This window comes from Lissotriton vulgaris, chromosome 4_1 (assembly GCF_964263255.1).
Source record: "Lissotriton vulgaris chromosome 4_1, aLisVul1.2, whole genome shotgun sequence".
NCBI classification, from domain to species: Eukaryota; Metazoa; Chordata; class Amphibia; order Caudata; family Salamandridae; genus Lissotriton; species Lissotriton vulgaris.
The window spans coordinates 761842648-761862157 of NC_141691.1; the positions used below are offsets into that span (position 1 = coordinate 761842648).

At 42.2% G+C, this 19510-nt stretch overlaps 1 protein-coding gene across 3 annotated transcripts in view; it reads right to left on the reverse strand.

Moving 5' to 3' along the window:
* The window catches only part of LOC147722549 (serpin B6-like), a 325711-nt gene that overhangs the window by 228735 nt on the left and 77466 nt on the right, over positions 1–19510 (reverse strand). For all 3 annotated transcript variants that reach the window (XM_086965075.1, XM_086965076.1, XM_086965077.1), the window contains exons 4-5: positions 16242–16359; positions 11102–11244 (exon numbers count right to left, since the gene is read on the reverse strand). In XM_086965075.1, coding sequence (XP_086821201.1) covers positions 11102–11244; positions 16242–16359 — 261 coding nt within the window. The remainder of the gene's footprint in view (positions 1–11101; positions 11245–16241; positions 16360–19510) is intronic.

The window sequence follows — 19510 nt, forward strand, 5'->3', positions numbered from 1 at the left end:
TCAATTATTGCTGCCCCATTGTACTCCTCTACTCCTCACTTATGTCTTATGCCATATGCACTTGCACATGGGTAAGTATCAAAAAGAGGAAGTTTTTTTCCTCTGGGTTTCATGAAATAAAACAGGGGTATCAAAGGATGCCAGGTAGAGACCCGGTCTTCAGTTACCATCTTGTGTTCAAGTCTTGTTTTTAGATTTCTTACAGAATACTCCTAAAGCATGGAACAACCTCAGACATCAGTACTGCCTCCACTCTTCTTGAGTTGTGCATGAAGCTGAAGACCTGGCTTTTTGAATGGCCCCGCCGAGGTGAGGATAGACTTACCTGCTTAGCAACAAGATACCCTCCTGGGTAATAGTGCACTGCACTTAACAAATCGACATAACAAATAACTCTTTATTCTGCATAGAAAACTACTAAGGATCCTATTCAAAATGGTAAACTTAGACCCAGAGTCAGAGTTTAGATCTGACCTGAAGTCAAAGTTAAGACGGAACATGCAATCAAAGTTTCTTTTTAATGCAAATCCTTTCAGAGAAGGGGAAAAAAGGCAACAATGTACATCACCACAAAGACCCAGTCCCTTGGACACACCTCTATTTCCATCTCAAAAGACTATTTGGAATAGGCTAAACAAATGGAGCTCTAACATGGTGATTTTTTTTCTTCTCTGGTATAGTAAAATAAAGTGCTAAAAGATGATTGAATAATCTCAGTGTGCGCATAAGATTTATAGCTCTTAGCTGCAGGAGTTTCTTGGGTTCTGCCAACAGTGCCATAAGATAGGATGAACAGGAGAGGTGAAGAGGGGATCACGATGAGGACTGAAACCCTGGTCATCCAATGACCGGAACGAAGGGACCTTTGTGACCCACTCTCCGGCCTAAGCTTCTCTCTCTCTAGCACATCTCCTCTGTATCGAAGATGAAAGATATCGGATAGAAAATGTGGTTAGGTGTCTCCTGCTCAGAGCTGTAACTGCTCGTTTCCTTTTGACTTTGCCTGATCTATTCTGTCAGACCCTGCAGTACGAAAACCCTCAAAATAATTTAGAGACCTGGATCTGTAAAGGTTGGTGCCCGCATTCAAAATATTGCACTACTCTGGAGGACGAGCAGTTTGAGCTTGAGCAAAGTGGAGCAAGGAGCACGGTTGAGGCGAGGCGAGGCTCCGAAGGAAGGAAGGTCGTGAGGAGCTGGGACGAATCAAGGAAGCCTCCGTCCCGATCCTGAGCCTGAGCCTGAGCCGAGCCAAGCTCCGACCCGAGTGAAACCCAGCGCCCGGTTTCGAGTGTTCAGCATAGCGGGAGCATTAAGAGAAGAGGCGAGTGGTGAACGACTAGCGGTGAGCGCGGGCAGGTGAGTTAGTTGGTGGTTCCCTGCCCGCGGCCCCGACCCACACACTCCCCGCGTTGTTAGATTTCACGGCGCCCGGCACCGGTACGGCACCAGTCACCGTGCTAAACACCTGTGGAGCATTGGGGGGGCCTGGAGAGAGTGGGAGGAGAGCAGTGGACCGGAGGGAGGCGAGCGCGGGCGGTGAAACTGCTCCTGGTCTCCTATTCCACCCGCACCCTCTGACCTCCATCCTTCCCTTCGCCTCTTCGCCTCTACGTCCACTTCTACTTCCTTGGATCGGACTTCTTTGGATCGGACTGATCAGCTGAAAAAAGGCGGTTAAGCAGGAGGGAGTTTGTTTGTTCTTGCTCGTTCACTCCTTCCCTTTCCGTGCCTGTCCCTCCCTGCTACTTGCCTGATACGGTCTGCTACTAGCCTGCCGCCCAGAAGACATCACCTCCAAGGATAATTAAAGGACAGCATTATTGTAGTACCAAACAACTACTACTAAAGGCGCACTTGAATAAATAATTAAATGCGGCCGAACAACTTATCAGCAGCAAACCAAACAACCTGGCTAAAAATTCTGTAATTAGATAGGATTAAAGTGTAACGGTAAACAGCCATTAATCGAAATATTTTATCATTCAGCATAATCAGGAAAACAGGAAAAATAATAATTCAAACTAAACAAATAATCAAATTAAACAAATAAAACAAAACAAACTGAGGTAAACTGAGGCATAACCAAGTAATAACCAAGGAAATTCACAACAAAACACACTTGATAAAAAAAAACGCAAGCATCTTACGGCAACTCAACGCAATTTGCCATTCAAGAGGAGCGCTTTGGGATCAATGACAATACAAGAGTTCAAGGTAGACAAAGGTTCTGCGATAAGGCATAGCAAAATCATAAACGCAACCAACAACTGTTAAGCAATTAAAATTCCGCCGGTTGCAATTTACGACACCCAATACACAAAGACCCACAACAAAAGAGCCAAGCACGTCATGAGGTCAGGGAGTATCAGGAAAGCAACAGACGGAGTTCCAGCCAAACGGCGTAAGGCCAATAAACGCAAACTCACCACCGATACAGGCGCCATGATGATAGAACAAGAAGAGCCCCTATTACTAATTCAGACGCCCGAAACTGCTGAAAGAAATGGCTTAAACACCAGCAAAACAGAAAGAAAGTGTTCTCAACCAAAAATGTATTCTGTTTTTTCATTTCTGAAAGAACCAGGCTCTTATCTAAGCACCACTAATAGCAAACTCAAGGGATTGCCCTCGCCAATGGCACAGGAAGGGCACTTGCAAAGTAATCACATTGAAGGCACGGAAGTCAAGAAAGGCGATAAAATGTGGAATTTCGACACACCAATGGAATGCAGCACACAAGAAAGCGCAACTAATTGCGTCAGCAGGGTGGACAAAGACACGATTACAGATAGTAGTAACAAAAGGTGTTTCCCCCTAGAGCCAAATATTGTAATACAGACAATCTCGCAGCCTCAAACCAAATCAATAGTGGCCGAGAACAGTAGCGATGAGTTCAACATCGAGAGTAAAATAGACCCACCAGGAACCAGTGAGCCAAAAACTCCAATGCAGGCAGATTTGGTCCCCCCAAATGTGCTGGAACAAACAAACAAAATAATACTCAGCTTAGAAGGTAACACTAGCACGAGGTTGGCTCAGGCCACAGATCGGGATCAGGACATCAATCTGGGGATCCAGGCAGGCCAAGAACATGCCCACATGGGGTGGGAGAGAAAATTAGAAACCACGCCAGAAAGAGAACTAAGCGAAGCAATCAAACTCACAGAAACAAAATCGGATTACCTGACCCAGTCCACACGGTGTGGGGCAGAGAGTCTGAAAAAACACAGGAAAGGGAGTCAATAGAAGTAACTGAACTCACAGAAAAAAACAGAACAATCGACGCAAGCCAGGCACGTATCCAACCAGCACTCTTGAATACTGAAGATAACTCCCAGTTAACAACAGAAGAGTGGGAGAGGCTGGTAGCATCATACTCACCAGCTATCATACAGCCAGACGGCCTCACATCAGAAAGTAAACAAGACTTCGAGAAGACTCTACCAACTGAAGATCCCCCAAAAAGCGCTGAAGTCTATGGTCATCGTTGCTAAGCACGCTTCAATTATCAACGAAGGCCATGCAGTATCATTCCGACAAAATGGACATTCAACTATCCCTCTTAAACTTCTTGGCCATACATGTAGCCAAAATTGACAATAAGTTGGCTGACATGAACTGTATGATAAAGAGGATACAAGCTGAAACAAAAATAGAGCAGCCGAGTTGTGCATGTTATTCAATAGTGGATAAACTTACCACAATCCCTCAACTCCTGGGAGCGATCCTGACGGATCTAAAACAGGCAACGGAAAACACAATCATAAGTAACAGAGCTGTTGGGAAAGAGGGCCTAAAAATCAGACATCATACTTCCTAGAGAACATTTACTGATTGCAAATTCACAGAACCCATTAATTGTGCCGAATAGACAAAGAGGAGAATCCGAGTCAACCAGCTCAATTGGCCCAGAAGCCAACAAACCGGTTTATGACACCTACGCGGAGGCCACAGGGAAATCCTTAAGGCAGCTTCCTGCTAATCAAAGGAGCGAAGCCCAGGCGCAAACAAACATACAACCTGGACACACGCAAGGGCTAGAACCAGTCACCGCAATAAGCCACCACAATGAAATCATCGGGAATGCGAGCGAGGAAGAATGCAGGGCAGAAAACAAAATACCTCAAAAACAAAAAAGGAAAGGAAGAAAAAAGACGGCCAACATAAAAACATTCTTCAAAAGGTTAACTTTGGCCCCAGAAGAAGAAGCAGTAGAAGCCCCAGAAGAAAAAGCAATAGAAGAGATAGAAAGCCCGTTTACGACCCAAAAAAAATCTCCGCCCAGGAAGTTGGAAAAGTCGTCACAAAGGGAGATCCCCACCCATTCAATATCAAGGGGGCGTCCATTGGCAGATGGAAGCAAGGACTCTCTCTCGAAACAAGATTCCAGAGCAATGCTCAACATGATAAACCATGAAGGGCAGAGGGAGGTCCCAAAACCTGACAAGAGACACGATAGCCCACAGTCTCAAACAGGCACAGAAGACCGCAAAAATTGGGTGATCGGTCAGGCAGAAACTGACAGTGGAATTATTCTGTTCATTCCTGAATACAAGTCAAGAGGCAGAGGGGATACCCTCAATCGAGGTAATATCTCACACCTACTTTCAACCTTCAGCAGTCTGACTGATATCAGCACTAACGACCTAGCGGCAGTGGAATTTATCCACAGTAAACATCCGTCAGATCTGGAGGTCACAAAAACAACATGGGCAAGGAATGAAACAGCAACGAGAATAATGGAATTCGAACCACACTTTCTATCCTGGGGAATGCACTTAAAAAGAATGGAAAAAACTGGGTACCCAGAACCACTATGCCAGGTATATAATGAGACAAGCCCAAAATTTAATATACAAACAATTGCCAGAATAAACTGAAAGCGTCCTGAAGGGGGCCAGAAGCCTTTCAGTGTCCAAGATGACCTCTCAGACCAATAGGCAAGTGCAAAGTCTAGCTGGACATGATGACTGGAACTGGATAGCGAGGACAATCAGTACAAGGGCCCCAAAGCTCTGACAAAAAACCCAACAAAATACGGCAACACAGCATCAACTAAGAATATGTTCCTGGAACATAAATGGCCTAGGAAACAAAAGAGATGATACTCAGCTATTTTCCTACCTCCAGAAATTCGACATAATAGCTCTTCAGGAGACTTGGCTAGAACAACCACATCAAATCCAGGGCTTCAATAAATACCATCTCCCAGCAATAAGAAATGCCAAATATGGCCACCTAAAAGGCGGCCTAACAATATATACTGCCATAAAGAGCTTCAACGAATCCAAGCATACAAATATTAAACAGATAGGCAACAATTGCACTCTCACAATAGAACTGGAAGTGAGGGGAAAAGTCCTAAAGCAAAGATTAAGTCTGATGAATGTATACCTACATCCCAGGGAAAAAAAAACAGGAATGAACCTCTTGATGGAAGAAATTTCAAAAAATTGGCAGAAACACCAACTCCCAACCTTATAGTAACAGGGGGATTTTAATATGTTCCTAGGAGGGCCGCAAGCAAGGGACACATCGCTGGAAGAGCAGTTCCTGGCTTGGGACATTCCACAACAAGCAACAAGCAAAGGGGGCAAACAAAATCAGCTGACAAGGTCAAGCCTAAAGGATCTAGAACACCTCAATTTGGCAGCCTTAAACGGCCGCTTTACAAATGACAGCCCCCCGGCAGCGACTTTTCACAATTCAACCGCTAGCTCTACCTTAGACTTTACATTCGTATCTCTCTAACTATTTGGGAAAATTACGGACTTCCGAATAGGCACAATGTCAGTCAGCGACCACCAGCCGCAAGAATTTGGCCTCAACTTCCAGGGGACCGTGCTATCTAGGCCGGCGACAAACTTGGGATGGTCACTGTCGGTGGTACAGAAAATAATAAAATGCAGCACGTCAAATTTAGAAGGCTTCACAATTGACGCAAAACATCGGTGGGAAAAGAGTCTCACAAACCAGCCTGATCATCTAAATGCCTGGGAGCAATTCACGAGCAGCCTGGGACAGGCACACACTAGGAAAGCTAAGACCCACTCAAAGCTGGATCACCAAAGCTCCAAAAACCAAAAAAAGAGACCGGACTCAGCTGGCATTTGTGGCAAGGCCTTAAACCAAAACATCAAGATCAAGCTCCTCAAAAGAAATATTAACAAACTATTGAGGAAATTACACCATGACGGACCCGACATTGCGACTCAAACAGAACTACAGAACTTAAAACAGTGCAAAAAGAAAATAATCTGGAATGAAAAAAGGGAAGCAGAGGATGAGCTATGGGCAAGACTTCTCCATGACGCTAAAGGAACCAACACAAGCGGAAGATTCTGGAAGACAGTAAATACACTCCAGAGTTCTAGAAGTCCCACCATTGATTCTTACGTGACTGAAGAAACTTGGACCAACTATCTTCAGGAACATTTCAACACAGTGCAACAGTTTGGAACATCTAGCCGACTGGATAAGGCTAAAAAAGGTCCAGCTCGCACTCCGCAATTGGTCAGTACTGCATTCAACCCAACCGAAAAACAATTATGAGTAGGATCGCGAAGGGGAAGGCGGAGGGGGCGCCAGGCCCCTACGGGATCCCTACAATATTGTACAAACAAAACCCGGAATACTGGGCAGCGGCCTTAGTGCCACTTTTCAAACGGATAATAGACACTGTAACAATCCCAGCGTCATGGAAAGGCTCTATAATAGTGCCAATACACAAGAAGGGCAACATAAAGGATCCAAAAAATTACAGATTAGTAGCCTTAATCGATATCGAAGCCAAATACTATGCTGGTCTGCTTTTAGAGGAGCTCTTGGAATGGTCAGAAGAAAATGCAGTGAGCCCCATAACCCAGACAGGTTTCCGTAAACAAATGGGTACAACGTCAAACATGATGGCTCTCTCGCTCCTCATCGATGCCACAAAGACAGCCAATCTACCCCTGTATGTATGCTTTATCGATTTTACTTCAGCGTTTGACACCATCAACAGAAACTTACAATGGTCGAAGATGCAAGAAAGGAACATTCCTCCAGGGCTACTCACACAGCTGATCCTATTACACAAGGACACATGGGTCCAAGTCAAGCTAGGGCCTGGAGACCTCCTGTCAAGAAAAATAATGACCAAAAAAGGCCTAAAACAAGGTTGTGTGCTAGCGCCAACATTATTCAACATCTTTTTGTCCGACCTTGCACAGCAGCTGGATGAAACCAACTCTCACGCTCCAAGCTTAGGTGGTCTTACTCTCTCTAACCTAATGTATGCTGACGATATTGTGCTAATTAGCAGAACACCAATAGGATTACAACATCTGATCAGCACAACGCTCAAGTACTCAACTGAGAACGGCTTATGCATTAACCTCTCAAAATCCAAAGTAATGAGGATTAACGCAAAAACAACATCAGAAGGATTTCGCTGGACATGGGAGGGAGCACACTGGAAATAGTGGAGGAGTACAGGTACCTAGGGGTAATCCTTGACAGTAAGGGCTCATTCCAACAGCAAAAGGAAGCAATAAAACGGAGGGACATCAGCATAGCGATTGCACTAAGGAGCCTCAAAACGAAAGCAGTAGGACGAAGCTTCACCCCCCTGCTTCAAGTACTTCAGGCAAAACTAACATCAGCAGTAACTTACGGAAGCGAATGCCTCCGAGGGAGGGACGCTCAGCTATTGAACAGTAAAACCGCGAAGGCGATGCGAATGATTTTCAGCCGGCCCAACTACACCTCTCAGGCTCAAATAAGGCTGGAATTCGACCTGAGAAACCAATCGACGGAGCGAATGGGTGCCTACGTCAAAAGATGGCATAAGATCCAGAGAGGTGAAGCCGTAAGCCTAAATCACTATCTATGGAATGAGATAGAAAGTAAGAGCAATAGTGCGGCCGCAAAATATCTTAAGCACTCAATAAACTCCTTGGGTGTACAAGAAGCCTGGAAGCTCAGTGGGTCTCACAACACCTTTAAACAGCTAGTCAACAAATCAGTAAGATCTATCTCGCAAATTGAGGATAAAGCAAGCCTAGCTAACCGGGCACATGGCTGGTTAGTCATCCAAAGCTACACAAGTAGTCTCTGCCAAAGCTATTTAGGAGTCGGGTTCACCAGGCGCACACAGGAGAAGTTCTAACGCTTACGGCTGGGCCAACTTCCAGCACAAAACCATCTTCCCCCTTGGAAAAGGCCCCAAGTAACAACCAATTGCCGAATATGTGGGACCGCAAAAGAAGATATCCAGCACCTAATATGCATCTGTAAAGGCCTGGACAAAGAGCGCAGATCTCTCCTAAAATTGCCTTTCAACCGGCTGGGCATAAGAACCTGCCGAAAGGCGGTTAAGGCTTGCTTTGATGGAAAAGATATTCAACTAGCTTGCCATGTTGTCAAATTCCTGGAGGAAGCAGAAAAGAAACAAGAACGACAGAGGGCAGATACTGGATGTTCCTAACCCAAGAGGCAAAACTGAAAGGGACTACGACCAGGAATCAACTATTCAACACGGGCAACGATCAGACTCCAGAACGCGAATCATCACATAATAAAACATTAGGGGATCGCTTCGGACTAATAAGACTCTGGTGAAAACACGTTCTTTTTTCACGTTTGAATTATATATTACAGTTTGGTCTAATGCCAGACGCAAGCTGTCTTGACATAGCCAGTACCTGCAAAACAAGTGACTTACTCTATTTTTATGCTATGCTCAGCCTGAAAGAAGCATATATTTTTATATTAACTAACATATCTGTTTAATACAATGTCATTCTCATTATATATATATATATCTTTTTTAACAGTATTTAACTAATGTATATGTCAAAATTTGCAATGGTTTTAATTAACTGAGCAATAAAGATTACTTACTTACTACTCTGGAGGACCCAGACATTCACTACCATATTTTATTATAGTAACTGCAACCTTAGATATGTTCAACTCCTCCTTTGTGAAAGGTGCAAATTATCAAAAAAATGCAGATCAAGCTGTATAGCATTTGTAAAGTTCAAGAAACGCAATCATTAAGTATGAATACGCTAGACTGAATAACACCCCAAGGTCAACATACAACAGTCACAGTAACAAACCAGAATCCTACCTCCTCAGTTGGCCCCCTAAAGTAAATGGATAAAATCAGAAAATCATTTTAGGAATCTGGAAAATGGTATAGGTTGGAGGGAAACAGGAAGTGGAGGGCCTCCCAGGAACACAGAGAAAGGAAATATCACAGATATGACATTTTAAAACATTACCATATCAACATGGATGGTGTCCAAAAGAATTCTGAGAGGTATCAGTTGCTGGAGTATCAAATATATAATAATGCGGTCAGTAGGGAGAAGGTGCAACTAATTACCTTACTTCAGAACATAGGAGGTAATGCAGAGAGAAATTGTGAAATTTGATATTTTGCCTCAGTGTAACTGTAATAAGTGCAGCCATCTTTTTGCTCCCTGCTAACCAACGCAACAAAGTCTGTGCCGGTTTCTGATGTGGAAATCCTCTGTCTCTTAAATGGGATTGTAACAGACATTTTTGCAAAGCTAGCTCAGTGCTTTATTTAAAAGTTTACTATTTCTGTATCTGTTTGAAGACCGTTTGAATAATATCCAATTGTTTAAGATCCAGCATCAGTGTATTGTCTTTGGGGCCGATTAAGATTGTGGAAGGCCTGTCACCGCCAGCCATGCGTTGGCGGTCCTTCCGCAATCTGACCGCAATATTCCCCCTGCCACATTACAATGGGAATTGCGCTTGGACAGTGGCAGACGCAAAGACCATCCTCCACAGGACCACCAGAAGCAATCATACAGATTGGCTGGTGGACGACCCAGATAGCCTTAAATGGTGGCGGGCCTAGCAGGGCACCGTCCACCAAATTAGGATGCTGGCTACGGCCGGCCATGGAAAGGCTGGTGGGGATTTGTTATGAGGGCCGTTGCGGACCCCCCTAGTGGTGGGTGGAGTTGTGGATGCACTGGGGGATACCCATGGTACCCCCCCTACATTTCACAGCACTAAGTGGCAGGCACCAAACTATGATTTGAAGACTGATTTGTCTTTTGTTAATAAACACTTGCAGACTACGGATTACCATATGCATATGTTTTCTTTTATAGATTGAAGTGTTTTTGCAGATGTTAAGAAACAAAATTGTTTCATGGTTGAGACAGACAGGAGTACAGTTATACTAGGGCATGGCACTCCCGAAAAGCAAGATTGTCTTTTGTAGGGTACTTGCAGCAGCTACTGGCAAGAAGGAGAGAGATCTATTTTTCTTGTGTAGAAGCAGGCTAAAGAGTTCTAGAAAAAGTTGTGGAGTGAGCACTAGGTTTTTGCTTGGTGCAAACGCCACAGGTTTTCCTCACTTTGATATTGTGCCATTGCTTATGTAATGTGAAACTAACAAATGTAAAGGTTGTGTAAAATGTGAAATGACTGGGGAGCAGTGACTCAAGCTTCATACAAGTCCTTCAGTAACGACATGGGCAGACTTCATTGGTCTGGTGCTGCTTTTGTTCAATTGTCACTCTGTGTAATCATGTGTTTGTTATCCAAGTAAAAGAATGGACAAAAAGGAATGTAACTTAAAACTGAGACGTTCTAGTTAAGAGGGTAATTCAATAATTAAGATACTCGATTACAGGATACACCTGTGATATTAAGAGCTGAGCTAATATAAATTCTTGAATGAATGGCCATTGACGTCTGTATAACAAAATTCAATGAAAATTGATTCTGATCAGAAGAACTTCAATTCTTTTCATATATTAAAAGATTTTTCCAGCCAACGTCTGAATATATTGAGCTCATCCAAGATTTTATAAACACAGCTGCCACCCTAATAGTTAGCTCATCTTTTAGTAGCCCATCCTTCTCAGTTCTTGACCACAGAGATGAAAAATAGCAACCCCTATTGTTTACAATGCTGACATGTGTGTTGTTGGAGTCAGAGATAGGAACTGTACTGGAAATAAGCAGCACTGCAAATGACTATCCTCCAAGAGCAGACCACCACTCCGAGCACGATTACAGTATACATGCTCAATAATCTGTGACACATTTTCAATGCACCGCTTACCTTGTTAATTCTGAAAGGCATTTCCTGAGTATGATCCTTCTTGAACTGGTCTCTCCAGTTTCCTTTGAAGTAGATTGCATTCACCAGGACTAATCTGGTAAGTGAATCAATCGTTCCCTCGACTAAAAGGTTCTGGATTTTGCCTAACAGAAGGAATGAAGACAACATTGATAAGAAACATACATTTACCAGAAGACCTTCTTACAGATGTTTCACCTTTTGACATCTGAGGGCCCCCACTGAATCACTACTTGAAGCTAGGGACCCCAGCCAAAGCAATATCTACAATTCGAACCACAAAACAATACCAGAAATGCAGAAATAAGCATACATCAAACAAGTACATAAATAATGAAATTATTTAATTCACTAACTGTTTAGTTTTTATAAAAACTCATAATTGTAATGGGAAAGTTAGAGCTTTTCAAAACTAGTTTTTATTGCTGAAAGATTAAGCAATAGGCTAGACTGTAGCATATCACTTTGTTTTCCCTCTAATGAATACTGTCTTTTTGCAAAACACTCCAGCATGTTAATTGAATCTCCTAATCATCATACTAGATTCCGATTGCTGTTCTTTTGCAGCTTTAAAAAAAAAACATCAAGCTAAGTATACCAACTTAATTTTTTGCCTCCGCTTACAAAATCTCACATTTATAGAGTTCTGAAATTCTCAATTTTACATTAAATATATATTTTGTATATTGGCATGTAGTCGTCAAAGGAGTGCAAAGAAAAAGGGAGGGTCCAAAAATACGTTTTTTCCACCAATGCTTTTTCCATAGATGTTGCACTCTAGAGTACAGTGAAAATGGATAGTCTGATTTTAATGAAATATAACAGGAATAGGTTTTATGGTGTGCAGTTGATCCTTTTTTGTTGCCGAGTTAAGTAGGGTAACTTTTTTAAAGTTACAAGTCATTAAAATATGGTGATATCGCAGGCTGTGAAATTTCATAAAATACTGCAAAATTACCATGATATTTCATGGTACATGCCAATGACAAGGCAGTATATTATTGGGTAATGGCTGACTTTACAAAAGTAAAAGGCAGCCTTATTGTTTTACGAACACTTTGACTGTGTATGCAGTTAAGACCTTAGATGTAGGCAAGCAGTATGTTTTATATATTCCCCTACCTATTACCATTCTAATAAAGTGGCAATAGGAAAGGAAAATAATTCACAGGTTTCTACCTTGTAAGCAGCGCAGAGCTAAACAAATATAAAACCAAAATGTAATATGTAAAATATAAGTGTACTACACTGTATTTCACAAATATATTGTATTTTAATTTTTTTGTACATATTTAATTCCCCCCCCCAACAAGGCCCCAAGGTGAATTTTTGAACAATTAGTATTTCAACAACCCTAGTCATTGGGCAAAGACCAGGCAGTGTACAGTAAAGGGCAACCTTATCATTTAGTCAAAACTTGTTTTGAGCAGTTCATTCAAACATTATAAAAGAAGGTTGGCTTGACAGTCTGTTTTTTCACTTGAAAGGTCATTGTATGGTCAACGCGTTTCGAACCCAGAAAGTCGTTTGTGAGTTCTCATCAGGACCTAGAACAAGAGCTTAGTCTGAGGTCGGCCGATCTCAGATCATATTATTTAGAGAAGAAACAATCTTAGTTGCTGTGTTATACATCACGTTTTTAATAAGAATTTTGAAACTCCAGGGATGGTAAAATGTGGGAGGGCAGCTATTTTGATGGGCGTAGTGAATTTGATTTTGGAACAAAAACGAGAATGGATTGAAGACGCTGTAAATTCAAGATACCTTTAGGTTATTTAAAGGGTTATTGTGGAGCGCAAGGATAAACTCCCTCCCATCTTAGAGTCGCCCTTTTAGACGGTGCAGTGTCACTTACTGGAAGCACCTGGTGGGCTAGTTGGCCCTCAGGATTGAAGGGGAATTAATACCCTAACTTAAAAAACAGGCCAAGGGGTGTGTTTGCACACATCACCTCAGGCCCCGTCCCTTACCTTCACCACTGTGTAAACGCGCCCTGTGACCGTTCCAAGTTGGGAGATTAAGTCCCTTTGAATTATGACTGTTCCTAAGGTCCAACTAGCTCACTAGGTACCTCTAGTAAGTGCCACAGAGCTGCATTGCAGAGAAGTGTAAAAAGGAGCACAGTCTGGACCACCTCTCTGCAACGCAGCGCAGTGGCGCTTACTGGAAGCACCTGGTGGGATAGTTAGCCCCTAGGGGCCTTCAGGATTGAAGAGGAATTATTACCCCAACTTAAAACTCGCCACAGGGCGTGTATGCACATGTCACCTCAGGCCCCGTCCCCTCCCTTCACCACTGCGTAAATGCGCCCTGTGGCCATTCTAGGTTGGGAGATTAAGTCCCCTTGAATCCTAAGGGTCCCTAGGGTCAAACTAGCTCACTAGGTACCTCCAGTAAGCGCCACAGAGCTGCGTTGCAGAAAGGTGTAAAAAGGGGCGTGGCCTCTAAACACCTGTCTGCAACGCAGATCCCTGGCGCATACTGGATATATCAGGTGGGCTAGCTGGCCCTCAGGGACCATCAGTATTGAAAGAGAATTAATTCCCCAACTTACAACTCGCCACGGGGCGCTTTTGAACAATGGTGAAGGAAGAGGGCGGGCCTGAGGTAACATGTCTGCAAGCACGCCTTTGGCGCTTTTTAATTTGGGGAATTAATTCCTCTTCAATCCGGAGAGTCCCTGGGGCCAACTAGCCCACCAGGTACCTCCTGTATGCACCATTTTGGGAGTTTTATTGTTTTGCATTTTTACTTTACTAATGCATAATTACTTTACACATTGCCCTATGGTAAGCTTTTTCCATAGCTACCAGGGGGTTGTGTTCATGTTAATTCAGTTCCTTTGAATGCTCACCCGAACGTGGTCACCCACCCCAAATAATAGTGGGTTGTAGACAGGGCGTCGAAGGCTGTTTCAGCTTTGAGGCTGTTCGACGTCAACTGAAGTTTTGACTCTCAAGTGCCCATAGGTGACGGAGCTAAGACCCCAGAGGTTGTTGAGGGAGCTGTCGGCATGGATGTGGGCAGTGTTTTAGGCTGCTGGCTCAGCACCAGGTGTAGAGTTATATCTGAAGTCATAGATCAGTGCTGCTTATTGCTGGGAGGCAGTGGCAGCCCAAAAGACTGTGTCCCCTATTTTGGGTTTGAAGCCTGGCCCTAGTGGGGCGGTGAGTGAGTTAATGGTGAAAACTCATACTTACTGTTGTCATCTTCCTACGATGTCCTGGCGTGGGCTGCAGGTCTGGGATCTCAGAGTCAGAAGGTGAATCGGGTTCTGGACTAAAGGCTGCAGCTTGCTCAACCTCACCTTCCACTTCTTCTCAGACATCTTCCCTAATGATTTTGGGAATATCACCATCTTGGTACAGTTCCATTGTGCAGCAAGTATTCCTATGATACTGATGGTCCTTTTGGAGCGGAAGGCGAAGCAGGCACAATAGGAGTACTTGTTATGCTCCTGTGGTGGGAAGAGGTTACAAGCTGCATGTTGATTTGCCCACTCGTACTTGGAAAGGCACTGAACAGTGGCGAAAGGACATTTTTGCCATTACTTTGATTGCATTCTCGATCCAATTGAATTAGCCCAAGAGGGGCAAAGGCACGAGCAGGGTGTTGACGAAACCAAAGACACAGATGCATTGGAGGAACCGCCGCAGAGGTGGTGAAAACTCAGTGCAAAGACTGATCTTCCAAAGGTGTTGTGAGTTGAAGACTCAAGAAGCCCTGATGAAGAGCTCCACATGGCGTCAAATCAGCGGCTCAGCGGAGCATGTCCAACCTCAATCGCATAGGAAAATATGGAGTCGATGCCCATGTGCATGCATATCTACAGCTCTACATGCCATGAACATGTTTTTCAAGTTACAAGCTTCCTATCAACAATAAGTTAAGTGCCAAATGGATGTTAATTGAGCATGGAAAAAAGAGATAAGACAAAAACGAGGCATGGATATTCACAATAAGACAGTTTTCCCTAGGATTCGTATCTAATCTGATTACATTTGAAATTAACGCCAAGTGCTAGCTGTGTTGGTGACTGTTCACCAACCGGTGAGTTGCATTCTCTGAGAAGATACTTGCAAGTGAACATAGCTTTTGCAAATCAACTAACATTTGGTTGTAAGCTAATGGACATTTAAGTTTATGGCCCCATTGTTTTCCAATGAGAAAATTCAACTAAAGTTTGTCTGAGTGACGACTAACAGGCTACATTATTAAGAACAGAACACATCTGGTTAAGAGTTTTTCACTAGTTTGGATATATGGTGCAAATAAAGTGGACCATATATTATCCTTGCAAAAACATCAATACAATTTAACAGTGTCCACACTTCTTCATTTTCACCGTGGAGTCTGCATTTCAAGTCTGGTGCAAAATAGACTCCACTCCAATGCATAGCTAAGCAGCTCTGGAAAACTAGAATAAAGAGCAGCTTGCACCATGTACCTGAAATGTTCCAGATGAAAGGAAATAAAGGATGTCTCTGTAAATATACGTTTCTTGAACGGTTAGTACAGACCCATCAGTCTGAGAACAGAAGTGGGGTCTGTCACTCAAAATGGCATCACCAATGTTCACGTTTCTACCGGATATATGGAAATGGATTCAAGTGCGAGGGTTGGTAGAAGCGGTTTTAAGCAGACTAGAGAATGCCCCCTCCTGCAAGATTAAAGACTCGGGTAAGCGCATCAAAAGGGTTACTAGTTTCCAGCTTTGGAGATCACTGGTCATCTTGGCAAAAATGAAGCTGAGGACTCGAGATAGTAAATGATAAAGAGGAATAGGAGATATATCGCTCATCTAGAATTTTTAGGGAACTCATTGCAAGTAAAAGATAGCACACTCAATTTCCAGTTCCTTAAATTGTACCACATTTTAAAAACTTGTGCAGCTCTATTTAAAAAGAAAAAACATAAATAAATCCCGTTTGTGAAATGCCGGGACACTCTTTTAGAGTAGCCGAGCGCTATATAAACGCATTTTAACATAACATAACAAATGTAACTTTTCATTTGAAAGAACTGATTATTATGGACTTCAGCTCAAAACAGGTTCTGCAGACCTTTCCTGTAGCATGCACCAATTCTGAAGATAATATGTGGGTGATAAGGAGGTGCTCACCTTCCGTTTTCTCTTCAACCCAGTTATTAATTCGTCCTCTGGCTCCTTCATATTCCTGTTGGAAGTCAACTTGCTCTAGCCCTGAAAGGTAGTATTTATTGCAAGAATCCAGGAATTCCTGAAAAAAGGAGAAAGAGGTCAAAATGGGGGGTTACCAAGAGATCAGTCAAAATTTCTGTTTACGTGTGGAACATAGTAGCCTCGGTCGAAAATATCAACAAGGAGGTAACTGCAGAAATGACCAAAGATGCAAACCTCTCATGAGAGAAGCCTGCAGAGTGGACAGAAGGTACAAGATAGCTGGGTCAGTAAAGTGACTAGAAGAGGCTTAAAGGTGGAAAGTGTGCATGCTTCTTTTCAAGGGCAGAAACGTCAAGGTAGGGATGTAAAATACTGAGGAAGCAATAGTAAAATCAAAGGTGAGAAGCAGCAAAAGATCGAAGTGACAACTATCAGGAGGTGGAAGAATAGTCATGAGAGATTAGGTGGAGATTTCAGTATAAAATACACTGGTGTGTGAGTGAAGGGCGAAGACAGTTACAAGAACACGGTGCTGCAGAGCAGGGCTAGAATTACAGATCTGGCACAAGTGTAACTGCACTGTCACCAGTAAGTAGTAGTAGTAGTAGAATTGTATTTGTTGATTAATTAAAATTACAAACGAGAAAATAACCAAAAAAACAAGCAAACAAATATACACAAAGCTAATAACATCCTTAAAATAATCCACCAATTATGAGTTGATAAATAACATTGACAAAATATTAAAACATTACATAAAAATATTTAAAATGCATTATACTTGCTAAAGTGTCCTATGCTAGCAGCAAATACTATTTTAGCAGCATTTAACTAAAGTGACATGTGTTAGCAGTAGGTATTATAAATACAAATGTTTAGCTGTTTTCCATTCACAAGCAATAATGAAGTGCAATGTGCATCACTAGATTAGATTGTACTACTAGTTCCTTAAGCTAGTATAACATTATACTTCAAACAGCTCTCCAGTTATATTCCCAAGATATTTTACCGCGAAATACATTTACTTAGTCCATCAACTCTTTTGAATTTCTTTTCTGCAATTATGATGAACAAAAAAATGAATAAGTTTATTATCGACCCCAATAATTGCATTCATACATGTTCTAACTCCTAGTTCATTAGGAATCTATTTAATGATAGACTTCCGAGCGTCTGCCAAGGCTGGGCATAAAGTTAGAATATGCATTAGTGTTTTCTCACTTAGCCCACAAAAGCCTGCAAATACTCGATGACCATTTATTATCCCATTTTGGAATTCATCTTTTGTCAGATATCTTCCCAACCTCAAGTGCATACATTTATTCTTAATCAAAGGTCTTTGATGATATGACAGATAGGGTTGGGGCGAAACCTACCAAAAGAGTTAGCAATTGACCAGAAATTATTTTTTTTCCTTAAGTCCTCCTGATCCGCTATAGTCGTTAGTAATGCGGCCGTTTGATTAATTTCTTTCTTAAAAACTATTCTACTCCTCATTTAATCTTCTAATTTTGAGCATTCAAAATTACATAAGCCTTCATTTAAGTACAGCTGCCAATTCTTCGAATATTCACCTTCTGAAATTTCGAGCCAACACAGCTTTGCTAAAGATCAGCAGCACTTTGAACCCTATTGGCAAAATCACCCTTTTAACAGGTAGGAAAACCTTATTTGAAATAGTAAATAAGTCACTCTTCAGCAAATTTCAAATGTCACATGCTTGTTCTCCCAGTGATTAGACACATAATGATATTGTCACTGGTCAAAAGTAGGTGTAAAATACACATGAAAACTGCCCCAAAGAAGATCCAATGGCTGGAAGTGGGAATGGATTTCTTCACCTGGCAGGAAGACCAGTTGGGGTGGCCCCAGGAACTTAACTTTAAAGGGTCCAGTCCTGCAACAAGCAAATGCTAGATGACACCTGGAAAACCCCAGCTTTTGTTTCCATCATGAAGCTTGCACCAAACGCCGTGGGAGAAAAGCTACCACCAGAACCATTTTCTAGTGACCATAGAGGAGAAGACTGCTCTTTATCCAGGCCACAACTCAGGGTTGACACTCGGGCACTGCACAAGGGGAAGCAGGGTTTGCCCAGTCTTAGCTCGGAAGAATATGCTACCAAAAAAGGGTGCCTGTCTGGATTTCATTCACGTAATATACCTCAACATTACAGGGCCTCTTTACAAACGGATTTTCAGAATAATTCAAGTGGTACTTTTTAATGTAGTCTTACATGCATTCAGGAAAATCTAAAATGGTAATATTCAGGGAATATTCATACAGTTAGCACAAACAGAAAGAGCTGTGCTCTATTTGCTCTTTTACCAATTGAGACATTTCAGGGCTGATTCATAAAGACATGTGAAAGAACCCCACTGTAGTACTACTTCCCCACTCAAATAATTTTCTGAATCTCCCACAGTCTGAATTGCTCTACTTTACATTGGCCAGTCTACCTTGTTTTCTGTAAGTTGTAGCGCCATGAAGCCGCTGGCGAACGTGCGCTTAATAAATAATTTTAAATTCAAATTCAAATACATGTTTTACTACATTAAAGCTTGTATTCAATTCACTTTAAATGGAGGTTCCAGTTGTTCCCAGTCAATGGTACGGTGACTTTCTCACCCTAGGTCCTTCGAAAGGGAACTGACTAGAATCTACAATTCCAAGATAATCATGAGTGCGATCTTTCAGTCCCCTAGCCATCAACAAAAATGCTTGACAAGAGCATCTTTTTGACAGAGAAACAATACCATGTACTAAGGAAAATGATGACTAATGTAACTTACTGAATCTATGAAGTAGAAAATGAGACGCTAGAGTTAAAAAAAGAAAAATGTCCTAAGAGGGACAATATATTAAAACGTAAGCAATCGCAAACAATATTACATCCCTAAATATTTAATAATGGTGGCACCTTACTGCAACTTATCTCCACCTAGATTCTGGATTTCCATACCACTAACACATGCCTTCTAACCTGCCAAGGTACACAAGTAATATGCACAGGCTTGATAGGCAATGAAGAAACGAAAGCAAACATCATTGTTCATATATACAAAGTGAGCATTCATAGTGAAGGGGCAGGGCTGCACCTGGAGACACTTTTTTTACTGTACAGAATGGAAAACAAACAAAAGCAGAAAAAATGCTTTAAAAGTATTGAAAGAATTCTCATATAGAGGTTATTACTGTATAAGTTGCTGTGAATAAAAAAAAGATACATTTATTGGCAGTCTTCTTAG